At 44.5% G+C, this 22,925-nt stretch overlaps 1 protein-coding gene across 3 annotated transcripts in view; it reads left to right on the top strand.

The window, feature by feature from the left end:
* Window positions 1–22,925, top strand: part of Gapvd1 (GTPase activating protein and VPS9 domains 1) — a 90,340-nt gene that overhangs the window by 37,541 nt on the left and 29,874 nt on the right. For all 3 annotated transcript variants that reach the window (XR_016291020.1, XM_089582693.1, XM_089582694.1), the window contains exons 8-14: window positions 2,952–3,096; window positions 4,324–4,441; window positions 6,806–6,957; window positions 10,764–11,016; window positions 12,628–12,926; window positions 17,317–17,732; window positions 18,516–18,569. Coding sequence is in view for 2 of the 3 variants with exons in the window: in XM_089582693.1 (XP_089438819.1) it covers window positions 2,952–3,096; window positions 4,324–4,441; window positions 6,806–6,957; window positions 10,764–11,016; window positions 12,628–12,926; window positions 17,317–17,732; window positions 18,516–18,569 (1,437 nt within the window). In the remaining variant the exon portion in view is untranslated. The remainder of the gene's footprint in view (window positions 1–2,951; window positions 3,097–4,323; window positions 4,442–6,805; window positions 6,958–10,763; window positions 11,017–12,627; window positions 12,927–17,316; window positions 17,733–18,515; window positions 18,570–22,925) is intronic.

Below are 22,925 nucleotides of genomic sequence, written 5' to 3'. Positions count from 1 at the left end.
GTCAACACCTAATTCGTGCTCATATGTAAAAATGGTGCGCCTACGAAGCGTTGAAAAGAATAGGCATTTGCCTAAAATCCGGTCTCTACTGATCAGCTAGAAATATTCTTTATTTTAGACATAGCCATTTTTCAGATGTCGTCAATCAGTCGTACAAGGCATGCTTCTTCGATTCAACAGGTTTTTTTGGTGGAGTGGATCTAAATGGTTACTTTTTGGAACATTAAATTTTATTTTGTTATGGCTGTAAATTCCAAGTAGAACTGTAGGTGTTCTGCATTTTGTTGCCTTTTTCTGCTACTGCTATTGTTTCAGTTTTATTTGCCCTAAAGCATTGCTGTAGCATAGCGTCCAGTTGTAAACTGCACCTAGTATAACAGAAGTACCTAGTACCTATAACTTCCCTGTCACCTTTGTCCACAGGTCTTCTTGTTACTTGTCAAGTTTTTGTTCTCAATCCTCCCTGTACACGAGTAAAGGCAAACTGTAACAAAATTTTTCACCCCATAAAAGGACTTTTTGTTTTTCTAGTAGTACATCAAGAAAGAGTTCTAAAGACAAAAGATGGCACTCAGAAGCAAGTGCATCAGGAATCGCTTGCAAAATAGTCGTTTTTCAAACTGAAACTGGAAGAAGGGTAGTCATTGCCAAGAGCCAGAAATGACATAAAAACAAGCACATTCAGAATCACTCGGACGCTGTAGTTGTGGCATTTTGGCAGCTTGCTGCTTCCCGTAGAAACCGCTGTAGGGCAGGCACGCATTACAATCATGTATTGTGAATGACACGGATGCCGATCGCATGAATTTACTGCACTGCGAATGAATGCGTGCCAACCGGGATCACCACTCTTTGTTTTGTGGCGTCTGCTTTCATCCTTTGGCCACCATCAAGAGATTTTGCCACTAGTAGTGATTTTGTGTAAACTCTTTTTCTCTGAGAATAGCCACAACCGGTGCTGGTGCGAAGTTTCAGTTAATTCAGACTAAACCAAGCAAGGACCCCATCAGAACATCACATGAAAGAAAACTAGGTCGCCTTATGCTGCACAAAGCTCGCTATTTGCTGTGTTTCGGAAATGTATGGGGCGTGCACGTTCGTGTCCAGCATGTGCGTTCATGCACCCCTGACAGCTACACAGCAGCACTTCGGCGTGATAAATTTCTAAACACTTTCCACAGTACCACAGTATGTCAGCCATGCCACATTTCAGCCACCAGCCTTTTAATCCATTCCATCCATACTTTGTTTGATTCTCAGTGGTGCTGCTTAAGAAGATTCTCGGTGGTCAGTAGTACCTGCATCATGTCTGGTAAATTGCCTAACTTCTCGATATGCCACCAGGTGCACGTGCTGTCTGCTTTAGAGCTTTTAAACACGTATAAAAACAAAACTGGTTCTCTAAGAAGCACAGAACACTGCTGTGGTTAGCTTTATGATGTACCCAACATATTAAGAAACATTCTAGCCAAAGTAGAATTTCGTTGCAGTTGGTTTTTAATTATACAGTGCTGTCATGTCAATTTAAACTCTGAGAACATTTGAAATTTGCTTGATGTAGGTGTGCCGTAGCATTTTTGGTTGAATCTTGTTCTAGACGCTGCTGAGGAAACGGCAAGGTGGCATCGAGTGTGCTCGAGAGCACCAGCCACTGTTAATGACATGCAGTTAGTTAGGTGGCACCCTGTAGTAGCCCCATGTTGTTGCCAACTTGCTGATAATGAGCATGTGTCCATAACAAAATATAAGTTGGCATTTTTCGATGAGCAGAGTTCAGGAGAATTTTTGTCACTGATACACATTTGCGGAAGGAATTAGGTATTATTCTAAAACTTATTTATTTAAGGGAAAGGTCTGAAATGTTTTGTAATCTGTAGTATAATAGCTTTACAGCTGTAGCTTACAGAGTTGGTCATGTAAGGTGTCATGCAGATTTTATTCAGAAAGCTGTGACTTGTTCTCAAAAGCTAATGTGAAGATGCATGCTTTGGAGTACTGTAAGTAGGTCATACAGATAAATTGTGAAACTCATTTGCAATAAGCAGTGCTTGCAATTTGTATGTAACTCATGCAATCTTTCATGTTCCACTGAAGGAGCACGTAGCATACAGGGTCTGTCCTGAAAGTAATGAGACAAGTCTTGGCATGGCGCGTGCATGTGCTAGACCGGGAAACCGCTTTTGGAGTAAGGAGGGCAAACCTTCAGCTTCACAGTGCGACGAGCTTAGTTGGCTCCGAACAGGCGAAGTGGGTGGACGTCTTCGAGTGTGTACCCATGTTTCGTCGCTGCATTGAGGAAACCATGGAGCGAACGGTGGAACAGCGCTACACGGTGAAGCTTTGCAATAAACTGAGTAACTCACTTACTGAGTCAATAAACGTGATCAGGACAGCATGTGGGAGCCATGCGATGTCCAGGTCACGTGTTCTAATGGCACAAAGCATTTAGAAACGGTCGTAAAGACGTTCACGACGAGCAATGGTTCGGGCGCCCGTCGATGGCGGTTACGGACAGTAATGTTGACTGTGCGGTCCTGAACGTTTTCACGGCCATTTGTAAATGCTTTAGGCCATTGGAACCCTTGGGATCGGGACATTGCATCATTACCATAAGCTGTGAAATGTCATGGTAGGTGATTTACTCAGTTTATTGCAAAGCTTCAGCGCGTAGCGCTGCTCCAACGTTCGCTCCATGGTTTCCTCGACGCAGCGACGAAACAGGGGTACACGTTCAAACACGTCCACTCGCTTGACCTGCTCAAAGTCAACTGAGGTCTTTGCATTGTGAAGCTGAAGGCTCCCTCTCCTTCCCCCAAAAGCGGTTTCCTGATTATAGCGCATGCACGCGGAATTCCACGACTTGTCTCATTACTTTCAGGACAGACCCTGTAGGCACTGATGTTATTGTAAGGTCATACAGTTCAGCTTAAATCCAGGCTTGAAATTTGCAGGTGTTGAGCATGGAGCAGCAGAAGCGGCAGACACGTGTGCGGATGAACGTTGAGCGTGCTGTAGCTGACGCCTGTGATGGTGCTGTCGTGGAGACAATAGAAAAGAGGACCAGGTTTTCCCTTTCGCAGGACCAGGAGTCCATAGGTAATCATCTGTCTGTGGCCATTCACCATGCTGTCATTGACAGACGGCCTTGTATGAATTTGCACTTCCATTCTGCAGTGGTACTCAGACCCACGACCGGCTTCATTACTTCACGACCTGTTCACCAGCACCGCCTCCGTAGCTCGCGATTTGTTATTGCTTGTTTAGTTCATTGTTAGTCCGCTTGACTGCCGCTGCTCTCTGTGGCGCCACAACTTACCCCCCACACCGACAGTGCTGACAGCTCACTCTACCTCACTGGCATATCGGTGGTAGCCACTTGTTCCTCGTGTTTCAGTGCGCGTCTGCACGCCGTGTTTCCTGCTGTTCTGCCTGCTGCCAGCATACGTAATGTAGTCAGCATCCGCCCCGCCGCGGTGGCTCAGTGGTTACGGTGCTCGGCTGCTGACACGAAAGATGCGGGTTCGATCCCGGCCGCGGCGGCCAAATTTCGATGAAGGCGAAATTCTAGAGGCCCATGTGCTGTGCGATGTCAGTGCACGTTAAAGAACCCCAGGTGGTCGAAATTTCCGGAGCCCTTCACTACGGCCTCCCTCATAGCCTTAGTTGCTTCGGGACGTTAAACCCCCATAAACCATAAACCGTAGTCAGCATCCCTCAGAACGAATGTGTACTGCCCAGACTTGAGGCATAATTTCTTGCTTGGAATAGGGTACTATGAAGCAGTTTTAACGGGTTAATCTTTTATCCTCTTGCGAGAAAAAAAAGCTATACACTAAAGATGGTAATTTTACTACCACTTCTGCTACTGATCGTTTGTGTCCCCTATGAAAAGACTTTCAAATCTTGTTGACTTTGAAAGAAAAAAAATTTGCTAGCTTCCAAGTTCTGGTATCCTAACAGTGTTAGTGTTTCCCAGCCATGTACAAAAGTATGCCAAAGAGTGGCACACCCCCAAGCTTCTGTAGTTGCTTTTTGCATTTCTGTAGTGAATTCATTGCAAGACCCAGATCAAGCTGAAGTGAACAACATTATATTCTCTGTTTGTATTTTGTCGTTTGTACAATGTAATCAGTGCGGTGATATGTAAGCAGTGTGGTGAATTCCAAAACATTTAAATAATTTTTTTAATGTGTGTTGTATTGTGCAGTCGTTTTGTGTAATAAAATTTAGTGCTCCCAGGGGGACAAAATCTCGGTATACTGCAATCAGTGGTTTTTGTGTGAAATATTTTTAAAAATGGTAAAATGTCTTTGCTTTCTCTAGGTACAAGTGACAATCTTGAAGCAGTCTCAGAAGGAGCATCTAATCATTCTGTGGCATCATCTCTTGAATTGGAGAATGAAAATGACAACTATTCAGATATGGTGTCCGCTAATGTCAGGTATGTTATAATGTTATGCTTGCTAACCATTTTGGCATGCAACTTTGCTTGCATTTCAGCTGGGACTTTGTATATTTTTATCTTAGTTTTGAGGACTTCAGTTCACTGAAAGGCAGTAAGATTATGTTTTTTGTTGCAAAAATAATCTGGCACAAATGCATTAAGGATTGTGCAGTTGATGCAAAGGTCACCCAAGATATTTCTGGGCTGTACATTCGAACCCAGTCATATTGAACTCGGTTAGATCAAATTATCCCTTATATCGAATGCTTTCTGAGCACCGTAAAGCTGTGATGTGACTGTATAGGAAAAAGTACACCTATATCGTACAAAAAATTAGCCGTTACATCCGATAGATCGAACTTCATCCAACACCGGGCAACTCAAGAAGCTGGCTTTCCCTCAGCACACCTCTGGAGGTTAGCTTTCCCACATAGTACTGCTGATACTGTTGGTGCTGTGGTGCTACGTAGCACACGCAGGCCAATAATGATGGGTCGTTCCCAAGAAAGGAGACGCACCAAATTCTTGACATTTGAGATTTCGCTGAAAATATTCATATCGGTTAAGACAAGTCGCAATAGAAGTGTAGAGGCCTTCTTTTGAAGAAAAAAAAATTTTTTTCTCCAAATATCGTGGTTCAAAGTGTAAGAAATTGCCTTAAACTGAGCATTTTTAGAAAATTATTGTTCAGGAACCGTTCCTTGCCGAAAAAGTTTGTCACCGCATGTAGTTGGGTATTGAGATGCCTTGTCGTGGCCCAAAAGATAAGCCGGGGACGACGCCACTTTGGTTCAAAATAGAAGCACTAAACAGGAGAAAAATTTCAATATTTCAGCATTTTTAAAGTAAACTTGGAGTCTAAATTTTGACAGAACTTGTCTGAAACAGAGTATAGTACTTTGTTATAGCGCTGTTTGCATGAAACTTGAACGCTGCCCTTGCATTGTTCTGTAATTTAATTACTAATATTGTGATTTCTGCGAAAACGTCCACTTTGAGGGCCAGAAAACGCTATGTGGACAGCGGTGCTAGACAAAACAAAAACAGCCACCTGGTCAACCTGTTCATTAGTTTCACATACCAAAAAACTAGGGATGTACTTTTTGTTGTCGTGTTGCGGATCGTTGTGTTGCGACCCTGATGCTGATTTTGCGGACTGACTTCACCGTGTGGTTGGCGCATGGTGACAACACCATGCACATGTAAACATGCGCTCATATCATTTCTGCACTACCACTGCCTCGTAAACTATGGTTCGTGAAATTCTGACCCAAGTCCTTTCACCTCAAATACATGAAGCGAATGTCACGAAGCTCATTGGAGGCATAAGAGCTATTCTAAAATCATAAATGGATGAAAATGGCAGTGCAGTTCAAAGTGACGACCATGACACAATACATGTACTACCTCAGAGGTACGCAGAATGGCTTTATTACATCTCACAGCTTCCTTGCAGTGGGGTAGAAGCTGTAAGTGCAAAGTGACAGATTCCACAATGTAATGTTTTCATCGGCTCACGAGCCAACCTCCCAGGTTTGGAAGCTGTCGCCTCATGACCGTAGCTTGTACTGCACTGCCAGCAAGTTGTGTGAAGAGCTAAAGTGCTTGCTTCTGTGTTTACAAAACAAACAATGGGCGAAAAAGCCCGACCACAGAGTTCAGGCAGTAAAACATGGAAAGCATGCGACCTGTCATTCAGGATGATCAACCAGTGAAATTTTTTCGGCCATTTTCTAAACAAATGTGCTAGAAAGGCTGGTAATGATGAGAGAGCGTGAGTGGGATTTGGGTTTTTACTGTCCTTTGTGGCTTGCATGCCTGTAGTATTTATCAGAGGCATTTGGAACTGCTTGATATGTGCTCTTTTTTTGTTGTTGTGGCTCAGTGGTTATGGCGTTCGTCTGGTGACCCAAACGACGTGGGTTAGATCCCGGCCACAGCCTGAGTTGCTTTGGGACGTTAAACCCTTATAAACCATAAACTTTCTTGTTTGTTGAAGTCATCCAAATCTGGTCCGGGGCCCTTCAGATGTCTAGGTTGCAGTGCTGTTTATATTGGGTGCAAGTTTTAATGCTTTCTCTCCTTTTACATTACTTGGTGGCAGTCAAGTGCCGAGAGAGGGATGAATGAGCAGGCAGTTGTTCTCCTGCATGTGTATGTACATTTGCTCTACTCATACAACTGTTCCTCTCCCCTCTGCCTTTTTTTGGCAGATTATTTCTCCACCTTATCAGTATGTGAGCATGCAGAGCATGCAGGATGTTATTGGAAAACTAGGCTACTGTGTGCTGTTGCAAGTATGCTTATTTAATGCTAGCATCTTTTCACAAAGGCATGTGTACTTATTTTTTAAACCTCAAGTGGACACGGAACTCCAAATGTTAGTGGCAGGGATACACCCTCATCTCAAGTTGAAGAAGAACCAATGGAGCGGCCTCCTACCAATCGGAACCAAGCTGACATTGAAGACAAGTTCGGCAAATTTGAAATCAGTCCAGCTGCCCCAGTTCAAGGTAGATTGTTTCCATTCATTCAATCTGCTGTATGTTTGAGCATTTTTTTTTTTTGTGCAGTGGCTGCAGTTCTGTAAAATTTTATTTTAATAGCTACAAAGAAATAATGAAAGTAAACTCTGCATGGCCTGTTAGAGATCTAGGGGTAGTGGAGTGGTAGTAATCATTTAATTGCCCTGCTTACCCAAACAGGATTGTTGCACGAGCAAGAAAAATAAAATATATGCATGGCGAGAATGAGCTAGAAGAAGCTGTCTGAAATTACGATAGCATACGCATGTAAAATGGAAACCTAGCACGTATGCACAGCGCAACAGTTTTTTAGTAAATGAGCTGGTAATTATAAAAAATCAGAAAAGGGCAGTGAAATAGTTCTTGGGGGAAAACATGCTGCATTTAAAACAGTCAATTTATGTACCACTGGGTGGTGTAGTGGGAACGACAATATCTAGTTTGTTCATTGCTGTGGCTTTTAACATTGGTGTACATCTGAACGTCAGTTATGAAGCGGATGTGTGTGGCAAGTGTAGGAAGATTAGCATGTTTGTAATGGTCAGTGGGAGAGTAGCTGTGACAGTGCATATTAACTGTTAACATGGAACCAAATCTTTAGATTCTTTTAGCTATTGTTAAGCTAGTCTTAGTGTGCAGGTTGCATATAATTTTCGCGCACTCATCTGTTGGGCATAGTAACAACTTGTGTGTGAGGCAGTTTTCTAGAGTAGCTGAATTAAAATTTCGTTTCATGAGCATACAGTGTATCCATGTTTGTATCCTGCTTGAGATCAGGGGTAAATGTTACATCCAGATACCAGTATCGCACGATTCAAGTTAGGTGTCATCATTGAAATAGGAGTACCGTATTTTCCGGTGTATAACACGCACCCTTGTATAGGACGCACCCCCCATATATGCAGGCCGTCATTGAAAAATTTGGTATATAAGACGCACCCCAGATAGGCTATTGAAGCTTAATTAAACACGCTTGCGTGACCATCGCGAAATGCACCGTACCTGTGAGAGTGATCAAAAAAGGCAACACTCGCGCCATACCCGCCCATGTTTTAGCAAAAAAAGAAAGAAAAACGAATGAACTCTCCTTATGTCCATAACAACATTTTTTTTTTACTTAAAACCTTCGAAGACTTCATCTTCGGATGTGCTATCAGAAAGTTCGCCCATTTCTGGAGGCAACACAGCTGAAGCATTCTCTTTGCACTACGTACACGGAGCAAACAAAGTTTCAAAGGGTGACTAAAAAAGAACGCCGCCTTGTCTTGACAATGGCGAGAAGCGCGATTGTCGCCATCGTTTGGCATTTCACATTACTTTTGCTTGGGGCCTCCAGAACGGCCATGTTCTGATCCTGAAAGTCGTCATCCCCGTTTGATGATAAAGTTCACCTAAAAATGTTGTGCACGGCGGTCCCAGTATTCAAGTATTAACCGTGTTACAACCACGTTATTAGTAGTGATATTTTTTCAGTGAAAAAAGCTTGAACATGAAGTAATTTATGAACACGCAAAAAAAAAACCCGAAAAATTCGCGTATAAGACGCACCCTTGTATAGGACGCACCAGCAAGATTTTTGAAAAAAAGGCGCGTCTTATACACCGGAAAATACGGTACTCTAGAGTTCTCTTTTTCTAGATGTGGGCATGAAAACTGGTTCGGCTGAGTTCAATTCCAGGCATCATACCCCTTTTGGAATTTTTGCAAATGGTGTGTTATATTTGCCTGATTTTAAACTGCCTGCCTTTTTCTTTTATAAACCGCACAGTCATCTTTGCCTGACAGAGACTGAAATACCATCAGGCAAACATTAATAAAATTAAAAATAGAGTAGGATTGATTTCTACGCAAAGCTTCAGAGATCACAGGAAAATTTTCATTTCCTCCCCAGAAATTCAATGTTTAAACATTTTTAGAATGAAGGCAGAAAGAAAACTGTTGGTAAATTAGAGGATTTAAAAAAAAAATGGGACCAGTTGTTAGTAGTAGCCTTGGCAGAAACACTTTATGGAATGCTTTTGCTAAATAAGAAATGTTCCGTTGGTTTGGTCCCTGCAGCTTATTGTCTGGTAGAAGTCATGCACTGTTCAGTATCTTGAAGAGCTGTTCTCATAAGTCGTGCTGAGCAGAGAAAAGTAAATTCTGTTAAATTAGATGTAAGGAATAAATAATCTTCTGGGGTGATATATGATAAACCATAAAATTTATCATATTTCAAAGCCAAAGAAAAATAACAGGATGACTGAAAATTTTTTGTTGTGTTTGATATTTAGTTCAGCTTACCATAATTTGGTTTTGCTTGCCATATAGTTTGGAGCCTGCTTGATGTTATTGAAAAGCAAGGGGTTTAAAATCTCCTGTTCATTTATTTCTGAACTTGTTATAGCAGGTTTTATCGTCAAACCTGCAATGCAGTTGCACATTTCTATCATAATGGAAAACAGGCTGAAAAAAGTTCAATCATTTAGTGCCTAGTAGATTGCTCTTGGTGCTGTCAGTGGACTGTGACTTGACACGAGGGTTCCTTTGTGTCTGTATTATATATTTTTTTTTAGAAGCTTTGGAAGTGTGACAGTAGTGGTTCTCAACCCAACATGGACAGGTTGAGTTGAGTTGTTGAGCAGAGAACTGGTTACTGGGTTCATGTAAACGCTGCCGAGTCTGGTCGGGAGTCGAGGGGTCGGGTCCAGTAAACTATGCTGCAGGGGTAGGTTGACTTAGTTCGACCTTGCTGGCGAGTTGCTTGTAAACGCTGTTGAGTCGAAGAGTCGGATTAGTAGAGTGGGGGGAAAGGATAAATTCGAACCTGTTTTTTGCTTGCGCCGTTGCGCCTCCAAGGGAAGGGTGGCTGCTGCAGTCTTGGAGGCTGCCATTGCTCGCTCGCATTGCACTGCTCAACGCTTGGTGTCGCTGCAGTTACACAATGATCTTGACTCACTAAAATCGAGTTCATGTAAACATGCCGCCATCGAGTTGAGGTGACCTTGCTCAGCCCGACCTCCTGACTCGACTCGCCACTACTGGGTTCTTCTTTAGAAACCCTAGGTTCCTTGAAAATGTACTTCAACTTTTTACTCATTTGTTGGGTTGTGTTGGTAGGACTTATCGAAAGGGCTTTACGGTTATATTGTCATTTAATGTGTGAATTCCTCCCATTATCAAAGGCTGTTTCGATTATATAATTTGCATTATCTTTTAATAATTTTTTGGTATACCTTGATGTAATAGCAAAAAAAATCTCATAAACGATCAGTATTGATGCCCCGTTATTAAAGAAGTCAAATGTTTTCAGATGAATAGTTCCAGGTAGTCCAAAACACCTTCATCATTAGGTGCGTAAAAGTTCGAAACTATTTTGCTGGAGGCTCCTTCTGAAATTCCGGCCCACTTATTTGAAAAAAACATTGATACTATTTTATGATCAGATAGTTGATAACAGCTTTTGGTGATTGGATAGGAGTACTAGGTTGAGTACCAAGGATGCCATTTCACATACTTTCATGTAGTCTATGGCTGCTTGAAGTAAATTATAAGAGTGAACTCACGAAATTCTTCATGCAGTTGTTCCATCTCATAAGCTCTTACACCTCTAAATAAAGATGCAGCCCAGAACTGTGCACAAAGACAAGAAATAACACAGGACCTTTCTTCAGCTCTCACTGAAAGACTTTTTGAAGTTCATTCATGTGAAGCTTTGCTGCTCCCACGTAAGTTTATGTAGCTGATTCTGACCTGTCATCAAGAAACAACAGTGGCACATTAGAGGAGGACCCTGAGTCGAGGCTTTTCCTCAGGGGACGAAACCAAGTCCATTGTGAGCGACACATGGAGCACGGACGTGCTGGCGAGTGACTCGGAGATGCTGGACCAGGTCAACCTTGTGGCACAAATGCAGCTTTTGGAGTCGCACTTCCCGCCAACACTGGAAGCTGGTGGTGACACAGGCAGTGATGCCTGGAGCACTGATGTGGCTGCTTCAGACAACGAGCGTCTCCAGGACGTTGACACTGATGATACTGGAAGCTTGGCACGTTCTGATGACACAAGGTATGCCTGTGCATATAGACAGGGCAGCATATGTGGCTGATGAACTCGGAAACAGTGATGGAAAGGTCTCATTACATCACATAACAGCACCAGTTTCCTTAGCAAAATTTCATTTCTGATTTGTCATATGCAAGGCACATATATAGGCATGTATTGTGCAGAACCTTTAATATATACCTTTATATTGAAGTCGCTGGGGCCAGCAGAAGTCTTCACTGTATGAGTGCCTTTACTGTATGAGTTGTTGGTAAGGGCACAGCTCCAAGGGTGCAGTATGGTACTATGAGTTCAGGCATGAGAGTGAACTTGTCTAGAGTGTCGGAGTGGTGTGCTGTGGAACAAATAAGTGAAACACTAGCGCAGCTTCTTTTTTACAGGTATGGTGCTTGGGCTTTTGTCACTCATATGCCTATGCGGCTTCTCTTGAGTACAAGCTCGGTCTCCCAAACCCGCGACCTGCTTTAAAATTTTGATTCGTTTGCTTTGCAGTGGGTTGCTCGAGTGTTCGAGACAAGCTCACTCACCTCTGTACTTATCACTTATGTAAAAGAAAGGCACGCAAACACCTCCTTTCTTTAATTATCAGATTATGTGCTGGTGGTTCTTATTTAATTGCCACATTTAAAGCTGTCGCATTATTTTTGGTTGATCTTCTGAAAGTTGCACTGCAGTGTGATTTTCTGCACCGCCCTTTTGCTGGTACACTGCCACATGGAATGTCTGAAAGTGCCTGATGTGCTTTTGGGGAATTTCAGGTGTCAGTTGCATGGAGAGCTGCTCATAGTCATACCTTTACTCGGGCTTCATGTGTGTTGCTTGTCATGCACTGCAAAACATTCAGAGGCTCTTGTTCAGGATTAATGATACTACTACATGTGGCAGGACTCTTTTTTTCTGCAGCCATTGCCCCACTAGCTTTGTCAGAAGGCTGTCTCTTGTGTATTGCTGGTTGTTAACAATTGCTGCCCAGCCATCACTTTATTATGTGTGCTGTCGCCATTTTCATATCTATGCCCAGCAAAAGGGCCCTTGGAGATGACACTTGCTGACGCGGAAAGCATTGGATGCAACATTGTCAGGCTATTGGGGAGCATTGTTGACACATTTTTGCTAATTACCGTATTTTCGCGATTCTAAGCCCCCCCCCCTATTTTCGGAAAAAAATTTCTGAAAAAAACTTTGCATGCGAATCTAAGCACCCCCTTTTTTGAGCGGAATAGAGCATTGCCGAGGCCGCCAAGTGCACTTGCTCTCTTTTTCGTCGAGCCTGTGCAGTCAGAGTCACGAGGAGGACTCTGAGGATTTTTCGAATCTAAGCACCCCTCTCACTTTGGGCATCGCGATCGTGAAAAAAAGGGGGTGCTTAGAATCGAGTCAATACGGCATAGATAACAGGTGGCAATAATGCAGCATCACCGGCATGCTTTGTGCCTCTGCCTTTTGCCCCTTCTAGGGCCAAAGCAGTGCATGAAATGAAATTTTTTACACTTTTGCACTTGGAGAGCCTCATGTGGTATAATGTGTTAGGACATGGTCTATGAGAGGGGACTGAGCAGCACTGCCTGCTTTTTGTTATAAGTAGCTCGCATCTGTTCTTGTTCTGTGTGCCAGGTCTGAAATATCTGCTGGTGGAGATGAAGAAATTGCCCCCCCACCAGTGACGGACCGCCATGCGCTGCGTCACAGTCATCACCACCACCACCACCACCACCGCCATCACCATCGCCGCAGTAACTTGAGACCCCCGCCACAGTCCCCAAAACAGCCACTTCTCCCACATCAGCTTGGAGCAGCCGCAGCAGCCTGTGCTGATGGCCCTGTGGTAATGGCACAGACACCGCCTGCGCCTCGGCCACAGCTGCCTCCTGTAGACTCCCTTCTGGAGTCGCCACGAGCCTCTGCAGTGCAAGGTACGTGGAGCAGTTCTCGTGTGGTCTCTAATGGCACTGGGAGCAGGAACTGGCCAAAATTAGTGGCATTTTTTTTCTTCACTCTGCAGTCATGAGGACGTCAAGTGTACATTTTTTAATGCGCTAGCATTGGATGCCCCACTAACGAAAAACCTGTCCTCTCTATGGATGAAGCCTCCACCTGCCAGTTTACTAGCACTAGGTGGGTGACTAGTGAAAAAGCCATTGTGTATTCTGGTGAAGCGTCCACTTGCCAGCTGTTCCCTGCCGTGGTATGCAGGTGCCAAAGTGAAGAGAGGGCAATCTCTCTTTCCTTTCATGCACTAGTACTAGATGGGTCACTGGCCAAAAAGCTGTTATGTGTCCAGGTGAGGCCTGGTGAAAGAGGAAAACCTTTTTCACGGCGTCTGGAGCCAAGCGGAAAGTCAAAAACGGTGTCGTACCAGCTGCGCTTACACTGTAGAACCATCATAAGTGACCTATGGAAAGGTCCATACATATTGTTCTAGTGCACCTACATCACATCTAGTTTAATGAAGTAAATCAGGGATTAATTTTTCGTTTTGCAGTGATCCAGGTGTCATGCTATTTCAATGCATGTGTGCCCTGTGAAAATGCCAGAGAGAGAAAACAAAATACAAAGTATACCTTATGCACTCATGTAAGGGCTGCTGTCTTCAACTTGGCAGCTGATAATCTGGGGAGGGGGTGGGGGGGGTGGGGGGGGGGGGTTGCTGAAGAGCAATTACCGTATGAACACGTGTAAGGGCGGCATTTTTTTTCCAGATTCGAGGCCAATTTTCGGTGTGCGGCCCATACACGCGATGTTCTAAAAAAAAAATGTTAAAAAGCACACCAATCAGGCAATGAGTGGCATTTATTCTACATTCAGTCATGACTCGCGGAGTCTTCTGACTCCGAGCTGGTGCTGTGCTCTGGTGCATGCTCATCCCACAAGAAGTCGTGCAGCATGTCCGCTGTCAATACATAACCTTTGTTCCACGCTTCCATCACATAGCAAAGCAGGCCTTCTTCCATTTCGGGAAACTTGCATGACTTGCCTCGGAAAGCGCACTTTTTGCAGCTTGTGTTCCTCAGTAGCCGCTCGGAGGGAAGCCGTTGGTATGGGGGGTGCAGTCGCGATGGTGAACGAGAGAGCCGCTTCCGGCGGGCGAGGGAAAATGGACTCCCACAAATGAAAAATTCAAGTGTAGTGCCATTGCATATGCACTGGAAAATGGGAACTGGGAAGCAGGGAGGCAGTTTGACACATGAGCGAAAAAATGATCCGGGACCGGCACAAGGATGCAAGAGGGCTCGAGTTGATGGAGGCAGTAAAGAAAGCAGACCGTGGGGAGGAGGCACGCTGACGAGAGCTCAAGGATGGTCTGCGCATGACAGCTGCCGCAAGCGTGTATTTTCATTGCACTCTGTAACGAAGGGATCCTCAATGCATTTTTATAGCACCTACCAAATGAACGGGTGCATCTTATGCACCTGTGCAACTTATGTTTAATTTTTCTAAAAAAAACTGCTGTTTGCAGGGGTGCGACTTATACACAGGGGCAACTTATAGATTGAAAAATGGGGTAATATTTTTTCATTGTAATGAGAAAACAATTATAAAACAGCATAGACAGAAACTAAAGCTTGGTTTCTAGCCAAGTGTGACGTCATGAAATGCCAACAAAAGGCATCACGGATTCCATCACAGAGCCTCTAGTGCATGTATTGAATAGCAAAGTTGGTGACTGTAGTTGATGGCTTCTATCTTTATTTTTCTGGTATGACCAAAAACAAGCCGAAAAAATTGGAGGACGCTTAAGCTTCGCCTTTAAGAGTGGAACGCGACAGCGTGCTGCAGCGCTGCCAGGAAGTCCATGGAACGCCATTGCCCATTCGGCGCGACGCCTTGCCCGTTGGAAACACTTTTGAATTCATTTTCTTTTATGCGAAGCATACTAGCCGCACAACCGAGCTCTTCCTTGCTGCGCCGCGCGCGGCCGCGTAGCTACCACTTGACCTACATCGGCGCACCACGGGATATGACGTCACAACAGCTGTGAAAGCTGGGGCTCAACTCGTGCGCTCGCTTGCGGACGCGCAGCCTCTGCCGGCGGCCTAACTCCCGCTCCTTCCGCTAGGGGCGCTGACGTCACAACAGCTGTGAAAGCTGGGGCTCAACTCGTGCGCTCGCTTGCGGACGCGCAGCCTCTGCCGGCGGCCTAACTCCCGCTCCTTCCGCTAGGGGCGCTGACGTCACAACAGCTGTGAAAGCTGGGGCTCAACTCGTGCGCTCGCTTGCGGACGCGCAGCCTCCACCGGCGGCCTAACTCCCGCTCCTTCCGCTAGGGGCGCTGACGTCACAACAGCTGTGAAAGCTGGGGCTCAACTCGTGCGCTCGCTTGCAGACGCGCAGCCTCCGCCGGCGGCCTAACTCCCGCTCCTTCCGCTAGGGGCGCTGACGTCACAACAGCTGTGAAAGCTGGGGCTCAACTCGTGCGCTCGCTTGCGGACGCGCAGCCTTCGCTGGCGGCCTATGCTTCGCATCCTAGGCTTAACCATAAGCTAAGCCAGGCCATTTTTTTTTTCAGTTGTTTCAATTGATGAATTGATAAGTTACACACTCTAAATTTTTTTAATTACCATCATCAAGCATTGGCTTTTTCATCCTGAGCATTTTGACACCTTCGAACCTCCCTTTTTCATTTTTTTCTCACTTTTTTTCATTTTTTTCTCTTTTTTATTTCTTTAATTAATCCATTAATTACAGTGATTTCATTAACTCGTTATTGCCTATCACACACCAGTCAATCATTAGTCACTAGAACCACAAATTACCATGATGCGATTTTTTTTACGCAGCCCCCGATTATTTCTGACATGCAGTGCTGACTACGCCGACAGCTTTTAGGCTGAACAAGTTGTATACGCTGTTGCATAAAAATTTTTTCCTTCAGTAGACAGAGAGTGAATATCAATGGGTGTTCAGCTCGTGGCATCACACACATAATGTTGCCCATAGAAATAGTCTAATTGAGGCCACAAAACGAGAAGATTAAAATTAATTTACACTGGAATGAAGCTCCGTCCGGCTTGGAAATTTGGCACAGAGGGTCTGAAGACTCCATAGAATCTACCATGAAAGCTTCAGTAAGCTGTGGGGATGGAAAAAAAAAAAAAACCTGGAGTTGTCCTTAAATTCATGCTCTGAGTAAACAAAATTCATCTCCATCCTGTAGAATATGCCACATGTTGAATTTATTTATTTATTCGTTTATTTATTTACGTATTTATTTATTTATTTATTTTAGTATTTTAGCTACCTCAAAGGCCCCAAGAGGGACATTATATGAGGGGTGGGTTATACGGCTGAACCTAATAAAAGAGATATAATTCAAATACACATGCACTAAAAGCCTGAGGCGTTAAAAGTGTTGACTGATAACATAACACCTGTTTTAATCTCTTGTAGCATATTCACTCTGTACTTACCTGGGGTGCTGCAGTAATATTGGAAGTGTATCGGTGCCTGTAGCTGATTTTCGTGCTACTACTCTGTTTTGTATATTCTTTTTATGACTGAATGGAAATTGAATATTGATAATCTAATATCTAATATTGATAACTCGTATGTGTAGCTGGAAAGCTTTTCATGTTGTCTGCTGACTGGAAAGACGCGGGTTCGACCCCGGCCGCGACGGTTGAATTTCGATGGAAGCGAAATTGTAGAAGCCCGTGTACTGTGCATTGTCAGTGGTCGAAATTCTGGAGCCCTTCACTGTGGCGTCCCTCATAGCCTGAGTCACTTTGGAACGTTAAAGCCCCATAAAAACCGCAAACCCACTTTTCATGTTGTTTTTTTCCTCCCCATGGTTGTACTAATACATGGTGGCGATGCAAGCCATGTATTGCTATCCAGTTCTGAGCCTAATTTAACAGCGCTAAAGTGTTCTAATTTGCAGAGCTCTTGTGAAATCTTCCATGACCATAAAGAGAGAGACAGGTTTGTTATGAGAGATAGGCAGAGAGATTGGTCTGAGGAATCATTATCTGGTGTGGGCTCATAATCTGGCCTGCTGCTCTGCACTTGGGAATGGGAAGAGAAGAAAGAGGGTTATGGTGGGTGGCATTATGAACAGGAGTGAGATGCTTAGCCATAATGCAATAAAATACGGTTAGACTAATGAAATATGAAGAGAAAGGGCATGAGCAAAGAAGAAAAGGGCATCAACATAAGCACGAATCCTCCACCTCCTTCTGATGTTCTGTCTAGTGCTATACTCCATCTGCTCTGTTCACTTATGCTTCCTGTCTCTTATTGTGTTCTGCTTGGTCTGCCATTATTTTGCATTAAGTAGACTGCACTCTCTCATCCTCTGTACTCCAGAACAATCGTCACCCACTCTGGATGGGGCATTGTCCCCAACTCAGAGCAACACTTCAAGCACGGGCCTTGCACCTAGCGAGCTGAGCTTCTTTGACCCATTGGCTGTGCAAGTAGAGCTCCGGCATCCTGAAAAGTTGCAGCCACAGGACACAGCAGCAGCACTGTGTGGTGGGGACGGAGTCGAGGAAGATGTGACTCCCACTGGCACACAGGCCACACCTTCGCCCTCAGGGGGTGCAGTTGCAGGAGACTCCACCTGTCGATCCACTGGTCCCAAGGGAGGTGGAGCCTCTCCTACCCCACCCACAGAAGGCATGCAAAGCTTGGGGCGGCTCAGCCTGGCTGTCAAGGAGTTGCCTGAGGAAGAGGCCTTACTGCTGCTGCAGAGCGAGGAAGAGGCTGTAAAGGCTGCCACGGTGAGGGACTCAAAATTAGCTGTTGTATTGTTTTTCAAAGTTGTTGCATAGTGGTGCATAGTGGTTGCATAGGGTACCTCCGCTTTTTTTTTTCCAGCCTTTTAAGTTGATCATGTTACAGTTGCATGCAAACAGGCTTGTATGGCACCATGTAGACCAAGGACATCCCAGATTGCATTCAGTTTGCCACTGATGTGTGTTGAGGGAGCCTTCAGCACGCATGCTAAATACCCCCGACATGGCTGAATAATAGGTTCACCTACCGAATATGTCAGCTTTGCCTACATGCATCAATTTTTTTCTGTAGCCTGCATTGGCTTCAGCGCCCAGAAAATGAATCTTGGAGAAATAGGGTCATGTGTGACAGGGAGAAATCTAGTTTCAATATTTAGGCTCGTTTTCTAGGTGCTGAAGCCAATGCAGACTGCTGTGAAAGAGGGTTTCAGCCCAACACCATGACCGTTCCGAATTCCTGTACATAGGAAGATTCTACACTCATGAAAGTCAGAATAAAACATTAAAAGTTCAGTGCAAATTGAATGGAATAACATACACTTTTGGAATTTTGAAATTTCAACTATTTGCACACTACTGCATAAAACCAAAAGTGAATTGGGCCTTGTGCTGATTTGGTGTTCATGAATGTAAAAGGGTTTATAAGGGCTACTTGTGCTTTTTAAATTTATACTGTTGTGGGTTTAGTTTACCTTCTGTATAACTACTATATAAAGTGCACCTTATTGTTTGAAGTTTTGCTTAAACACTTATTTATCTTCACTGCAGGAAGATGAACGTGGTGCAGGAGACAAGAGAACAAAAAACTTCTTCAAGGCGAAGGTAACCACTTATTTTCGGAAAGTTTACTTGAAAACCGTGTAAACAACATTTGCCTGTCTGATAGCCTACTACCTACCACAGTGGCTCAGTGGTTATGGCATTCTGCTGCTGGCCACCAGAGCGGTGTTTTGACGGAGTGCAAAAGATGCCCATGTGCTGTGAAGTTTCATTGTGCACTAAAGAAACCAAGGTGGTAAAAATGAATCTGGAGCACTCTACTGCGATGCCCCTTTCTCTCTTCCTTCTTTCAATCCCTTCTTCATCCCGTGGTGCAGTAGAGGTATGCACTGAAAGTGAGACTGTTCCTGCGCTTTTCCTTTCCTCAAAACCAGTTTATTTTTGTAGCATACTGCACAGCTGTTTGATCAGAGCATGCCTGGTAGGCTACTGTAGCTGTAAGCCGCCGCGGTGGCTTAGTGGTTACAGTGCTCGGAGGGAGATACGAATGCCCGCAGAATTTTTTTGAACTTCGGAGCCATAGAAAAAGATAAATTTCCTTGCTGCTTAGAGGGTCAGCCTGGCAGAAGAGTACATTGTGCAGGTCATGCAGGCAAATGCAGAGCACACTTCTTCTAGCTTTTTACGCTTTCTTTGTTCCTTGTGCAAAGGCTGAAATGCACTCTTTCTTTACGGAAGTGACGCTTTCCTTTTGAGATGAGGGGATTCTGCACGAAAACCTCTAAGATTGCTGCTTAGCAACTGGCACTGCAAGCGTGTGGAATGAGGGAAACCGCACTGTGCAGGGCAGTGAAGTATTGTTCCGGAATTCATTGGCTAAAGTGGCAGAAAGACCACAATGAGGAATCTGGCCTTTCCTCCACAAGTAGGCCAGAAGGGCTTTGTTGGGCAGCTAGGCCTATCCACATCGAGAGATATTGGAGGGCTAACAATTAGATCCTGCAGACGTGAAGTCAGTGATCCATAGTAGTGGAGTGCATATTGCAACCGCGCAAAACGACGAGGGACGAAGAGAGGAAAGCACAGGACAAGACTCGGAACTTCAACTAAGGTTTACTACAGGAAAACCACATTTATACATGAATCATAATCACACCTGATGAACAGCCGATACCATCAAATAACACAAGCACGTGGGCGTGCGTGGCACAAGTTAGCATCTAGATAGTTAAATTCTTTCTTAGATACCAACCAACTAGCCCACCAACTACCACCTAACAACTAACACCAACTACTAGCACCAACTAGCCCGCCTTCACTTGTTACATGCATAGTAGTGCTGGCATTAGCAGGTGCATATATTTTAACCAGGAACCACTGATGCACTATCATCATCATCATCATCAGCCTGACTACACCCACTGCAAGGCAAAGGTCTCTCCAATGTCTCTCCAATTAACCCTCCTTTGCCAGCTGCAGCCACAGTGTCCCTGCAAACTTCTTAATCTCATCCGCCCACCTAACTTTCTATCACCCCCTGCTATGTTTGCCTTCTCTTGGAATCCACTCCATTACCCTTAAGGACCAGCGGTTATCTTGCCTTCGCATTACACGCCCTGCCCAAGCCCATTTCTTCCTCTTTTTTCGACTAGGATGTCACTAACCCATGTTTGTTCCCTCACCCACTCCATCCGCTTCCGGTCTCTTAACGTTACACCTATGATAATGTGTCCAGGGAGGTTGTTTCCTGATTAATTCTGGTGCTGTAGTTATAGTCGAGTCTGAAAAGTTCCAAATTGAAGGTATCTGAAAATTTGTTTTTAATTATGCAAGGTTTGAGCTAGAGTGAGCTCATAACACAGGGCTGGCGCAGTGTGTTTCTCAAGCAAATGCATAGGAGAGACATCAGGACATCCTAAGGTCTTTCACCCATATATGGTGTCTTGGCACTGGGGGCAAGTAGTAGATCTGTAGTGGCTTCAGACCCAGGCCAGCACTGCGTTGGTGTCACTGCACCGTTGCTGTCCCCTGGCCACCCAAAAAAAGTGGCTCCATGGGAAGGGACCTGAGTGACTGAGGCCGTGACGGATGTCTTAGTTTGCCATGGTAGTGACAATGTGGACCATGTGCTGGGCAGTGAGAGTGCAGCTGGGGTTAAGTAGCATTTGCTGACTGCAGTTGCAGGCTAGCACTGATGGCAAACTGCACATTTGTACGACACCAGCAGGACCATGATAACCGTGTGCTCAAGTCAGCCCCGTGATCAGCTGTCATGATTACTGTCGTATGGCTACTTGCTGATGGGCTGGAGGTAAGCCACTATACTGCCATGCTTTGGCGGCCAGTACAGATCACCTGCGAAGCCTGTTCAAATGAACCACTGTATACACTTAAGCACGTGTAAGGGCCGCACTTTTTTATTCTAGATTCGAGGGCCAATTTTCATGGTGCGGCCCATACACGCGACGCGCGTAAAAAATTTTTTAAAGTAGAAACACACCAATCAGGGAATGAATGGCATTTATTCTACGTTCAATCATCACTTATCGTCACTCACAGAGTATTTCGACTTCGAGCTGATGGTGTGCTCTGGTGCACGCTCATCCCACAAGAAGCCACACAGCATGTCTGTTGTCAATGCGTAGCCATTGTTCCACACTTCCATCAGATAGCAGAACAGCTCTTCTTCCAGTTTGGGAAACTCGCACGGCTTGCCTCGGAAAATGCGCTTTTTGTAGCTTTTGTTTCTCAATGCATCCTTTTGGTTGCACCATTGTCGGACGGGTTTCTTGGCCACGTCGAATTTCCTGCCTGCCGCATGCTTGCCATGTTCGAGAGCGAACTCCCAGCCATGTAGCTATTAAGATGTTTGCCCATCACTCTAAAACTGCAACGCTCAGCGTCAGCACGTGAAAGCCACAACTATGGTAAACTTAAAACGCTACCACAATTCCTGTGCCTCTGTCAGCTGGAGCTAGTGGCACTGATGCCAATATAGATAGCTTGAGTGGCGAGAGCTCGCGTCGGTAGTAGAAGTTGACGATGATGATGATGAGCCATGGTCTCGGCCGCCATCTGTTGGCAGTACCTGGAAACTTGTGTGTGCGTGCATGGCCTCCGCGATCAAGCGCACCGTTGCTCGCAGCCAGAGCTGATTGCGAAGGCCATGGCACGTGCATTTCAAAGGCTATTCCCACATGGGTCGGGGAAAGTTTGGGTGCGGCCCTTACACGGATAATTTTTCTTTAATATGTCCTTCGGGAAAACAGGGAGCGGCCCATACACGGGTGCGGCCCTTACACGCGTTTATACGGTATATGTTGAAATTAACAGGCATTTTCTCTTTGTCGAAGTACACATGATTTTGACAAGAGCACAGCATCTGTTGGAGTAAACTCAGTTCGAATTAAGCAGGTTCGAATTAATGAAATTTCAATAAATGATGAACAGCTTGTCATTAATGAAAGGCTTACAGGAAAAGTGAAAATTTGTAGGGTTAATCTTACTGACTTAGTGCATTAATCAGCGAAAGCAGTTATAGCTTTGGTTTAGCCATTTAGCCGTGCATTTGGCTGTGGAATCTACATCGTTGGCCTTAAGAGAAGGCCTAGTTGTGCTAATGCTTATCGGCAAAATTTAGTCTGGCTACCCCTCACCTCCCATCCTCTCTCTCTCTCTCCCCTCTCATTCTTTCTCTCCTCCCCCAAAATGTGGGGAGGGGGATTTCCCCCCTCTCCACTTGTGGCAGGTGGCCATTCATTTGAATTGGATATAATTTATTGACCAAGGTATATTCAAATAAATTTTAATTGACTAAGTAATTAACGTCTTTCATCTGACACTAGATTTCGTATGAGAGAAGCCAACAGCCACAGAAACCAAGGAGCACAGGGGATTTTTTTAAAAATTAATTTATTTATTTTTGGTGTTTATCAATTTATAATATTACTGAATATGTTATCGCTTAATCCTAATTGATTAGAAAAGCAGAAGAAAAAACAACCACATGCCGCCGGTGGGATCCGAACCCATGACCTTCGGAGGTCGTAGGTTCGGATCCCACCGGCGGCATGTGGTTGTTTTTTCTTCTGCTTTTCTAAGCAATTAGGATTAAGCGATAACATATTCAGTAATATTATAAATTGATAAACACCAAAAATAAATAAATTAATTTAAAAAAAAAATCCCCTGTGCTCCTTGGTTTCTGTGGCTGTTGGCTTCTCTCATATTTATAACGAGCCCCTCATTCCCCTTTCCTTGTCTACTAGATTTCGTAGTAGAATGCAAGGCTATATGGCAAAACCAAAGCTATAACAGCTTTCACTGTAAAGAAGAATGTTATCGTATTACTGCAAGCTTGTTATGTCACAAATTTTTTTTTAGGTTATAAGCCTTGCGTGGAATGCGCTTTAGTTATCTAGTTAGGGACTTTCACTATGATGGGACAATACTGTCTGC

The sequence above is a fragment of the Amblyomma mixtum genome, chromosome 3 (genome assembly GCF_055824585.1).
Source record: "Amblyomma mixtum isolate Tamu chromosome 3, ASM5582458v1, whole genome shotgun sequence".
In the NCBI taxonomy this organism is placed as follows: Eukaryota; Metazoa; Arthropoda; class Arachnida; order Ixodida; family Ixodidae; genus Amblyomma; species Amblyomma mixtum.
Note: the sequence above shows the minus strand (reverse complement) of the source record. Positions and strands in the feature narration are given on the sequence as shown.